This window comes from Thermobia domestica, chromosome 7, assembly GCF_964235325.1.
Source record: "Thermobia domestica chromosome 7, izTheDome1.hap1.1, whole genome shotgun sequence".
In the NCBI taxonomy this organism is placed as follows: domain Eukaryota; kingdom Metazoa; phylum Arthropoda; class Insecta; order Zygentoma; family Lepismatidae; genus Thermobia; species Thermobia domestica.
Window position 1 is genome coordinate 115,467,201 of NC_137460.1, and position 12,417 is coordinate 115,479,617.

General features: G+C 31.7%; 1 protein-coding gene across 2 annotated transcripts in view; it reads right to left on the reverse strand.

Moving 5' to 3' along the window:
- The window catches only part of LOC145690366 (ATP-binding cassette sub-family G member 1-like), a 148,301-nt gene that overhangs the window by 6,804 nt on the left and 129,080 nt on the right, over window positions 1–12,417 (reverse strand). The window contains exons 7-9 of one of the 2 annotated variants that reach the window (XM_081765193.1): window positions 12,073–12,242; window positions 5,773–5,941; window positions 1,380–1,480 (exon numbers count right to left, since the gene is read on the reverse strand). In XM_081765193.1, the coding sequence (XP_081621319.1) occupies window positions 1,380–1,480; window positions 5,773–5,941; window positions 12,073–12,242 (440 nt within the window). The remainder of the gene's footprint in view (window positions 1–1,379; window positions 1,481–5,772; window positions 5,942–12,072; window positions 12,243–12,417) is intronic. The other variant, XR_014132198.1, reaches the window with a different exon arrangement.

Consider the following 12,417-nt stretch of genomic DNA (forward strand, 5'->3'; position numbering starts at 1 on the left):
TGTTGTTTATTAATACATGTTGAATATTTCCAAAGCTATATTGAACAATGTAAACCAAATGTTCAGAAAACCCTTAACTGCATGGGGAAAATACAGCAAGGAATAAAAATTTTCCTTTACAGAAAGGAAAATGGGAAAGTAAAAGTAGTTAAATATGTAGAAAGCACGATATCCTCAAATGGAAATAAAAAATACGTTAAACATAACGAACGGACAAAGCAGACATTTTACTGAAAGAAAAGGCTGCTGAAATCATAAAAATATCAACAGCAGTTAAGGAAAAGTATTTATTAAGAATTTTGAATAGAGTCTAGCAATGTATGTATCAGATACTGACATTTCGAAAAATAGCAATGATTAAACTTTGACATTAAAGTCCTTTTCCTTTTCCTTAATACTTTAAATATAAGTCCTGTGCAGGGGCGGATCCAGGGGGAAAGGCGATCGGGGCGATCCCCCCCAGAAGAGGAAACTTTTTTATTTTATATATAAATAAAATATATAGTTTATTTTTTGACGCTCTTAAAAGTAGCTCTAAGTAGCAGTATTACAACCCACCGCCCCCCCCAGAAGTCCGTCCTGGATCCGCCCCTGGTCCTGTGTTAAATAGAGAATTGGTAGTACAATGTAACGGAGTGACGAAGTAAAAATGCAAACAATGAAACAAAAAAGTATGTACAAAAAATACCAAAGGCCAACAAACACACTTACTATTAAAAAAATAAATAAATAATCCATATTGTCAGAGTAAAAGCTTAAATATAATCTTTTACTTAAACAAAGTTAATTCGTTAGCACATTCCCAAACCTTCTACCACTCAAAATATTCCTACCGCAACCAGAAACATTCAGACACCAGAAGAAATAAATACGAAAGAAAATTAGTAGACAAGAAAATCTACGTATATGTTAAGTTTAAAGAAGGAAACACGTCATTAAGAATTACTCAGAAATAGGTTCGAAAGATGGCAGTACGGGTCATCGAAAGTTCAGGAATTTGATTTGATTCATAAATAGGACAGTAGGAAAATAAACACTTTTTATACTGCCAAAGTGTGCTTCCATAATATTACAAAAGTGGAATTTTTTTTATTATTTAGAAATATCCGATTTCCAGTTTGACAAAAACAGAGTTACAGACTTGCACTCCATGTGCTGATCACATATCATGCAACTGAATGAGTACTATCTAACCGACCATAACCCTCTATGAATTCTCTATTTTATGTACAAAATCCTAAAGTGATTCTTGTACAACAATTTGTAAATTGATATTCGATCTTGATTTCTCCCTAATTATCATCGTATGCTCAATAAAAAATATATGTATTTTAAATAATAATAATAATAATGATAATAATAATAACAACAATACAAACCTGAAAAGGGATATCTGCAAAAGATTTGGCAAAATAATATGCTATCAGAGAATACCAATTATTCATGTATTCTCTTTTAAAAACAGCCATCTCCGTAGGAACTAAAAAGAGTAATAATAAAAACTTATCCTTAAGAAAAGCTTCACAAATTTTTTAAAAAATTAACAAAACTAAAAAACAGAAGAAAAACAAAAGCAAAAAATAGGTAAAACTAAAAGGTGTGATAATTTCTTTGCCATTGTTGTTGAATGAAATATATTTTTTGTTTTGAAATAAGTTGCAATGGATGACATATCGTCAAGAGCAGGGGACAAATATAATAAAATTAAATAAAATTGTTAATTTAAGAAGGCTTAGTAGTGGATGTAACTAGTATGGATAGAAAACTTTGATTTAACATGAACCATAGAAACTTTTTATTATGTGTTTCGGATATGTGAAAATTTTTGGAGAAGATGGTGCAATATTTTAAGCTAAATAGCAAATATGTCAATCCAGCTGTAGCGATGGGCACATTAAAAGTGTAATTAATCATATTATTAATGAATATCCTTATGGCGGTTTCGATTATTAATATAATAAATTAATATTATTGTCAGCTAGCGGTATGGAGGCCGCATGGGGTGGTCCGGAGTGTATAGTTTTCAGTTTACACAACTTCACATTTAAGATTAGCAATTTTATTAAGGAAGCTAAATAGAATCTTAACAAATGTTTTCTGAGGATATTTTACCTTACTTCAAAAACTAGATCTGGACATATTGACCTCACTTGGAGTTGAAAATTATTTCACAAATGCACGCTTGATGTAAAAAACAATGTAGAATTACCTTTCAGAAGAAATCTCATTGAGGAACTATACAAGCCAAAATAAGTGTTCAACCATATGTGTCCTAAAATTCACATAATTTGCGAAGCGGTAAAAATTTGCCAGTGTGATTAATGCTGACAACAACCAAAAATAAATTGAGACAAACGAATAGAGCATAAATTAAAGACATATTGTGGAATTAGTGTTTTTTTATAAAAACCGTGAATTGACAGGAAATACAGGAAAAATAATTATTAAGGACAATCAAAACTCGAAATTAAGTTATTAAATATTTTTTCAGTAATTGTTCTTAAGGAAAACAAACTTATATAGGAAATGTGAAAGTAAGAATCCGGTAATACAGTAATAAAAATAGTACTGATGACGTTCCCAGAGAGAAAAGAAACATTCAATTAAAGTAAAAATACAGAGGAATTAGGTAAGCCACCTTTCTTATTAACTTGAAGAATAATTGAATAAATTTACCGCACTAACAAATGTTATCAGTAATCTTACTGACTATATAATAAAATGAAAGATTTTACATATGTGGGTTTCCTTCAATAGACTAAATACTTAAGTTCTCGCTTTTCTTTATACATTTTCACTTCGCTGATTCTTTCACGATGACTGACTTCCCATTACCATATTCGCTTCTTCATTTCGAATGCATAACTGTAAAATAGATCACACTGAACAGGTTCTTTAGGGTATTATTTGCTAGTTAAAGAACTTCCTTGATTACAGTTGTCATGATATGTACTCTGAAAGATGTGTGCAGAAATTCCGACTTTTGATGCTAAACTTACCCCAGGCAAGATTCGCAGGAACCTTATTCAGGTAGGTCAGAAGGTGATAATAATTGACAAATGTATTAAAGTGGGGCTGGGACATCAAAGCAGACAGCTAATATGTTAAGAAACATAATATTAAACCAAGACAAAAAGTTTTTTTAGACAGTTTAGACTAACATTCATATCTACGTGTGCATGATATATTTCAGAGATCTTTCAGTTTAGCGTTCCACGATTATGTCCATTAGGGTAAGGGAGATAGATGATTAAGATAAATGACTGATGATGGAAGAATTCGTGCAGTAGAAGGAAACGGGAGTACCCTGAGAAAATCCAGGGACACGACACGCTACGTTCACCAAACACTTGGTCGGGGATCAAACCAGGGACGCAACGCACCAGAAGTAAGCACTCCACCACTCAGCCACTGTACTCTTGTATGATATATTTAATATTATAGTCAAAATAAACTTTTAGCGAATTTTATCAAATCCTAGGCATTATGCAACCAAAATACTTATCACTACATTGTGACAGTGTAAATACTAACCGCAAACTACTAAGTAAGACATTATGTACACCATAGCACTTCAATCTACTTTTTAAAAAGTAACAGACAAAAATGTAACAGAACAATAAGGTATGCTACTTTGAATGTATTAAAATACTGTGAAAATCATTTGTTAGTGTGATGAAATTTGTTTGTAGAAAAGTGTATCTCCAAAGTTTTTCCTAATCGAACAAAATGAGTGTAGTGACTAAATTATTGGATAGCTAGTTATATAATTGTACACATTTTATTGTTTAATTTTTTTTTTCACACACAGTGCGCGTGGCTATAGAAAATTACGGTTGTTAGTGAATATGCTGTTTATTGTGCAGTTGATGAAGTGTACTCAATGTGCAAAGAATAGTTCATTTTATTAGTGTATTTCCTATTAACTTAGCTTTTCAAAAATAAGTAAATAAATAAATAAAACTTTCTAATCTTTAGGAGTCCAAATTGATTGATTGATTGATTGGGGATTAATGAAGACGTCAGCAACGAGGAGAGCCCGAGTAACTATATATACTTACCTTGGTTTATATATAATATTTTTTATATTTTCTTTGGAAGTTTATATTATGGGTATTCATTTACTACTAAAACACCCCTCTTACTGCTTTCATGATTTTCAGTTGAAAGAAACATATTTGTATCAATATATAGAGAAATGTCTTTCTTTCTAAATCCATTCTCCAAACAGGATTATTGTTTAAGTGCTAGTTATATAGTTTGCAGAGGGAACGCTTTCTTTCCTTCAATGTAGTATGTCCATCAGATTTAAGAACTACCAAAACGGGAGTAGCGGCAGAAGAGAAAGGGCGAAATCGGAAATCGCGAATAAGAGATGAATTAGCAATTTTCAATTTTTGCCTACCCTCAGTTAGGCTATGTGTCCTTCGATGGGCATAAATTATTATTCCTTTGTAAATATTTGATCTATTATGCATTATGCTCTTTGTTTCATGTCTCTAGACTAATTAGAGAATTAGCTACAGGTATTTGAAAATAACTCTGTGAATATTGTGTTTCGTTTAAAAGGTTGCTTGGGCTCCATTGCAGAACAGGCTTGGACTTCTAAAGGCCAAAGGAAAATCTATTAAAGTAAGACTAATAAAGCCATACAGTCTATTCTTTTTACAATAAATTGTAAATTTGCTTTTTGAAAAAGTAGGAGCCAAAAATAGAGGAGGATGCAACACTTATTTCCTCCCGATAAGACCAGATAAATTTTAGGTTCTCTTTCAAGCAAGAACTGCGTTTAGCAATTTGACAAAACTGAAAAGTTTTTGTATCTGATTTTAACCTACAAAAGTCTAAAAGAAGGTTTCTGGAGGCTCTGTGAGGGCCAATTCTATCACCTCCTGGGAAGTTTTTGATAATTTTAGTAGAGGAAGAAATGCTTGATATATGCTTTATCATTATCTGCTAGTAATGGGAGTTAATATTGAAGATAAATCTTTGATAGTTTTATCTGCCACTTAGGAAACTGAAAGTTTACCAGAAGATCACAAATGTGGCTCTAAACCAACGGAACTAATCAAAAATATAGAAGGAGCATTGCTAATATTAATAATAATAAACTGTTCAGGTGTCATTTGACTTTTTTCTGAAGATTTACGAAAGTCCTTTCAACGAAACCTATACATAGACACACTTCACATGAAATTGAGAACGTTGTAGGTGCAATTTCTTGGCATCTGATATTGAATATATAATTAGCTTTTCCATTGTAAGCATGAACTACAATCCTGCAGTTCAAAATTTACTACTTCTATTATCATTCTTTGAAACAAAGTGAAAATATTAACAGAAAAACTTCAAAGATATCATGATAAAAGTATCAACTATGAGAAAAAGAAAGTACTCGACATTAAAAAAGATTTTTTAAAGTATTGAAATCATTGAAAGGATATTTCCTCTACAAGTATTTGTAAAAATTGGGAACTATTTAGATTAGCGACCTTATAAAATTTAACTTACTCCAGCCTGCTGTCGAAAGCTAGTTAAGATATTTGAATTATTTTAAACTGAGGTAAATAGTGCTAATATGTTTAAATATAGAATTATATTATTATTAAGTTTATCCAAGTTATTTTGCTCTCCAATGTTAATACTGGATTTATAAGATTTTAAGTACCTTGACAAAAAACAAAAAATGTTTTGCAATATTACATACAAAAATAAAAGAAGATAATGTTTAACAAATGATGATAATAGATAATGGAATTTAAATTTACTTACATATTAAAACAGTTGGCATTATATTACCAAAATAAAGGAACATAAGTATGAAGAAAACGCATCCATTGTTACTCAAAACTTCCGTAGCGTTGTTTCCAATTCCAAAAAACATGGTGCCGAGAAGAACGCCTACAAGAGCATGTGCAGTGATACGAAGTTGTGCTAAGTGCTGCAGAAAAATAAGAAGCCACATGTAAATTACTCATGAAAGAAAGCAAAATATTGTCTGCGTATAGATTTGTGCTGTTATTTAGCCCTTATAAGGGTAGTCATTAAAGTCCATAATATTTTTCATTTATTTGAAAATAAATATGTTTTATTCATGGTTTTATGACAACAAATTAAAGATTAGCATCCTGGAACTCGTAGTGGATTTTTATAATAATAATAATAATAATAATAATAATAATAATAATAATAATAATAATAATAATAATAATAATAATAATAATAATAATAATAATAATAATTATTATTATTATTATTATTATTATTATTATTATTATTATTATTATTATTATTATTATTATTATTATTATTATTATTATTATTATAATACTAATAATAGTCATCATCACTAATGGTATTCTGCCATTATTGGCAGGTCACTTGCTGTAACTGAAAAGCTTCCATGTTCCACGGTCTTCCGGTAACTTCTTCGACTTCACGTACGATTTCTCTGTTTCATATCGTCCATTAATTGTAGTCTCCTTCGGCCTTTCCCTCTCTTTCCTGATACTCTGACACTCCCATTTGATACAGTTCCTTCTTACCCAATGTCCCATGCAGTTTCTCTTCCTCTTCTTAATAATAACTAAAATTGTTCTTTTCTCCTCACCATTTCCAACATCCTTTCATTCGTTTTCCGCTCTACCCAGCTAATTCTCTCAATTCTTCTCCATATCCTCATTTCGAAAGCTTCCAGTCGTTTTTCATCATTTTTGTCTAACGTCTATGTTTCTGACCCATATAGTACAATACTCCAAACGAAGCATTTTATGAGTCCTTTTCTGAACTGTTTATGTAAGGTCCCACTTCTTTCTCATAAAAGCTTCTTTCGCCACTACTATCCTTGCTTTCATTTCACGTTAACATTTCATATCATCACTAACAATACTACCCACGCATCGAAAACTAGTCACCTGTTCTATTTTCTCCCCCCCCCCCCTACTTCTATATTTGACACCGACTCCGTTCCAATCACCATAGCTTTTGTCTTTCTAACATTTATTTTCATCCCATATTCTTCACAGCCCTTCCTCAAGTTTTCCTACATTCTATTGATTTTCTCTTCAGATTCTGCAACAAGCGCCATATCATCTGTAAACCGTATACAATTAATCATTCTACTTTCTACTGAAATGTTGTCTTCATTTTACAGGCTCTTTCTCACTATCTCTTCTAGATAGATATTAAATAATGTTGGCGAGAGACAGCATCCCTGTCGATCTCTTCTTCCAATTGTACCCCCTTCAGTCGTTTCCTCTCCTATTCTAACACTTACTTGTTGGTTCATATGAGGCGTATAGTTTCTAAATCCGCCATCTCCAATTTTCAAAAAAAATGAGGTAAGTAGATTTCCTGGTATTTCTTTGCATGCCCTACATGATGGTGAAAAGAGTTGTTTGAAATGTCGCCACCACCACCCTCAATTACTGCTTTAAAGTTCAGAGTATTCTTCAAAAGCCGCCATCTACACTCAGCAGTGTGTTTGTAAACCCCATCATCTCGATTCTATTCTATTCTATGCTATGAATTGAAGACCGACGTTAATGAAAAAAAGTTGCAAGATGTTGTTCAACTCCTAACGAAACACTTCGGGGAGAATTGGCGTGCTAATTCAAACTTAGCCATTTATCTTGATGCTGAAAAGAGACTGACTGCTTCAACAGAAGAAAGTGTAGATGAGGATTAGGCTGAATGCCAGTGTTTCGAACATGATTCTGATGAGAACTATATCTGAAAACAGTGTAAAGATCACTTTCAATCACTTTCTTGTTGGTAAAGGTGGCATTTATTCCGAAGTTCCCATCCTGTTATGTCAGGCTATGTTAGGTTAGGTTAGGTCCCAATGGGCTAGATTAGGTTAGTGAGGTGAGGTTAAGTAAGCTTATGTTATGTTAAGAGACGATATTTCTAAACGGGCTGGGAACTTCGGAACTTGACCCGTAAATGTAGCTAACGTACTATGATTATAGCTTCATTTTTTTTTACTTGTTTGTGCACATTATAATGTCACCCAACAAGTTAATATCGTTGTTTAGATTCAGTTTATCTCCATCTACTGTTCTGTTCTGAAATAGTTATCAGAAATTATAATAGTAATGACTTGGAAGCAAATAAACCCCAAAAAAACTTAAGTACATTTGTTTCAAAGTCCTCCATCTCCAAAAGTTGTTTTCAAAATCCGCCATCTCCAAACTGTTTTCTGCAATAACCGAGAAATGGGATGAGAGAGATTTTTGTCATTTGATAGTTATAATGAATGTCCAGAAAACAGGAAAATATTTCTAGAAAGAAAATTTTATCTCACATAATCTCTGAGTTATCAGTTTTTCCTGTTTTTCTCGAAACCGTTTATGAAGGAGATGGCGGATTTAGAAACTATACGCCTCATATATAGTAATAGTAATAGTAGTAATAATAGAAATAATTGAATGCTATTATTATCAACTATAGGTCTTCGTCTAATATCACAGGACAAAATGAGTTAGTTCAAACATTTAGATTACCTTGCCTTAGTCAATTTAATGGCAAAATTAATTCAGTAAGTTAAGTTAAATTAGGATAAGTTTCAGACACGTTATTTAAGTTTTTTTTTTTTTTTTTTAACATTCTCCTATTTGTGTTTCTCTAGTAACGTGTTAAAATTATTACACAATCACTACTAAGAACTCACTGTAAAATTCTCTTTATGGTTAAACATTCTGATGTATATTCCATATTCACTTCCGCAAGTTCATGTACAGCTGCTTTTAAATGTTTTAATTTTATTAAATGCAAAATCAAGAAGACTATATGAAAAGCTAATATTTACAATTTTCTTCTACTAGAAACTATAATAAACTTTATGTCTAGCAATAATGCCCAACTACTAATTTAACATACATTAAAAATATTTCGTTAGAGTGTTAATAACAAAATATATATATAGTGCTATCAAATCTATGAATGATATCAAAATACGAGTATTACAAAAATAAATTTTTCTAGCTCCTTATGAAAATCTGACGAAGCCAAAGTAGATAGTTGTCGAAACGGTTCCACGTTATTAGCTTTTCTTTTTTTTTTTTAAGTTATTGTTTTGCTCAGTAAGTAGTTTAATGAACTTCAAATTGATATAAAAAGCAAAGATAGTTAAGGTTAAAAATATTTCAATTTTTAACATGGATTACACTTCATATGTGCAATTCATAATTTTTAGATTAGCTATGTTCTTCCTTACTTTGATAATAAGAAACTGTCGGTTCGAAGAAACGTTTCTTCTTATTATGCATACCGGAAGTGCATAGTTTCGTAATTATAGTACGCCGAAAATATGAAAAAACGAACTTTATAGATCCATAGTTCCACTACTATAGGACCGATCGTAGTCGGATCAAGGCATCACTGAGGAACTAGTATGTGAACTATCCAAATATCCATCTTTCAGAACATCCGAAACTTGCACAAACATTTTTAGAGAGGCTGTTTGCTAGTACTTGATCACTCTCCACCTATCTCTCTAAAATTGGTGTGCAAGCACTGGAACATTCCTAGACATGGATATTTCGATAGTTCACATTTCAGTTCCTCACTGATGTCACGACTCGACTACGATAGGTCCTATAGTAGTGGAGCTATGAACTTTTGAAGTTCACTTGTTTCGTGTTTTCGGCAGCCTATAACTCAGAAACTATTCATTTTTGAGCACAGGTCCACATGAACTTTTTTTTCTTATTTTAATGTGAGGAACCTGTTCCCAAAATATTGCGACACAATTTTTGTAACACCGTGTATAGTATTTAACAAAACTAAATTTCAATTAATAGTATCGAAACTGTTTATTGAAATAATATAAAAATATATAACAAAATATATACAATACAGTACAAACTTTACATAATACATTTATTACTGATACAATATTCATTCCTTATTCATTCACTCCTTGAAAAACTTGTATTCTTTAGTATATCTACGTACGGCTACAGTCAGTTAGAACTTTTGTTTCCTTTCTTTCTTTTTTCTTTTCTTTTCTTTTTTTTCTTTTTTTTTTTGACCCACAAAAAATGTCATGTTGGATTGTTTATAATATTTATCTCATTCGATGCGAAATCTGACTTTATAATCCCAAAGTTAACATTACCGCTGTAAGATTCAAGATACTCCAGCATTTCGATTCAAGGAAATATGAAGATTATGTTGAAGAAAACTAGGAAAAATTCTCCCCTCTTTTTTTTTTTTTCTTACTTTAACATTTTTATCAGCAATATGTTATAGTAAAATAGCACTGTGACGGCGAAGTTTCAATCGGAAGTACTTTACTGAGAATTATACTCTATTCTTCACTTTACTATGTTTTCCTATTCAATAACGGCAATTATCTAGCTACAACTACTTCCATTTATTTATACAAAACTGATTCATTGTTCTTCAACATGCTGTCGGATTTCTTCGACTATCTAATTTCAAAGTTCTTAACTTTCTTTCTGATTTCCTGACTCCCCTTAACTGTTAATTCTTATGAGGTACTTCTTCCTATAACGACTCCATCTTCTCCACCATTTGATTTTTGTAGTTTTTTATGAATAACAACAAATTCACATAACTATTCTTTGACCATTGGAACTCTCATTCCATAGACTAGAAGCTAGAAATTCCACCATTGCTACAAACATTGCCCATTCTACAACTTTTGCTGTACGTGGTACCCGAGTCAGCTGGTTTTCCATAGTCTGCTTTTCTCTGTTGTTTTGACCTGTTTCACCTATGGTCGAATGGATAAGCACCAAATTAATCTTATTCAAGTTCTTAACTTGGGGTGATTTAGCCTGTCCTTGATACCTCTTGATCACAAACATCTTGAACATCAAAACTTGCAATCCTAGATAACAAAGATGAAATGTGAAAGGCCTCGTAATTATCCAGATTACTTGAGACCTGCCTACAGGTCAGGAACTATTGAAGATTTGGTGGTCGTACCTTGTCTCTAAGTTATTTTTACGTTGGCAGATTGACACTGATAATGCTAGGCAACATAATTTTCCCATTCACGACTATCACCACATTTTCTGCAAAGTGAGATACCATTCTTTAGATACTATTTACTGTTTCTAGATCGATTTGCCTTTCAATTTGTATTTAAAGTACTTCTTGTATTTGGCTCGACAAGCATGTTCCTCCACTGGATGTCTTAAAAAGCAATTCCGACAACTATCATAACTTTTATACGAGAAGCGATCACATTAAATGCATTAATATCGTTAGATTTTCTGTTCTTCAATCTTACGTTTCAACTGCTGAATTTCCTTCTTCATTTTTTCAATGAAAATATTTCGCTTAATTACTTCTTGATCGTGTTGTCAAAATTATTTCCATCAGATAGGAGTGGACTGAAATAAAGCATCATGGATTAATAACTCGTCGCCTGTTCAAATGCGAATAAAATTGTTAGTCGTAAGACAATGTCAATGCAATCAATAAAGCTTCTACAGCTAATAGGTAAATTCATCTGTATTATATCTCAAAATGGTTAAGGTGCCATGTATATGCACAATAATAGTATTAGTCTAATACCTCGTTTTACTCTTCAAGGTAACTAATTACAATTCTTACTTACTTTTGCTTGACTGTTTTAATCCATCATTGGTACATTATGTCAAATCATGCAACGATGATTATAGCAAAATCCGGTAACTACACATATTCATTATCTAACAGAATTCATTATTATAATTCATCATACGTAGATCACTAACAACAAACATTCAAATCATAGTACCTAAATCTCTTTCTTTTGTCTTCTATTTCTGACAACTAGCCTATCATATAACTGAAATCATCTACCTAAGGCTCTTTCTCTCTGCTTCCAGAGCACGGGGACAAAGTTTTAAAAATGGTTGCCAAAGTATTGTAGCATCATACGAGTACAATAATTTTACAGGGCCAATATATCTTGATTCAGAGCATGAAAATAAATTTTACCCTTTAAATTGTTGGATAGTTTTTAAGCAGTGAAGATAAAAATACTGAGTTTCAACCATACAATAAAGATTTTACAAGAGCTTAAATAATTAAAGAAAATAAAATATTACATACCAAATCTCTGTATGTACACAGTAATGTACGTTTAAACAAAATCCAGAATTGAGTCCATATTGAGACCTGAATATCGCCAGTAGGTAAGTCAACAAACCGTCCACCAATCATAAATGGCTCACCATTAAGCGTGACCAATGATCGAGACAATTGCTTTGCAAGCATTTTGGCTAGCAAGAAAATAAAAAAAGGTCATAATTTAGTGACGAGTTAATTTTACTTATTTATTTATATATTAATATGTTTTCATATTCAACTGTGAACTCATTTTGCGCTTAAGAATCAGTAATGAAACATAGATATTAAAGTCAATCAGAGTTTATGTATTAAGGGATGAAGAAGTTA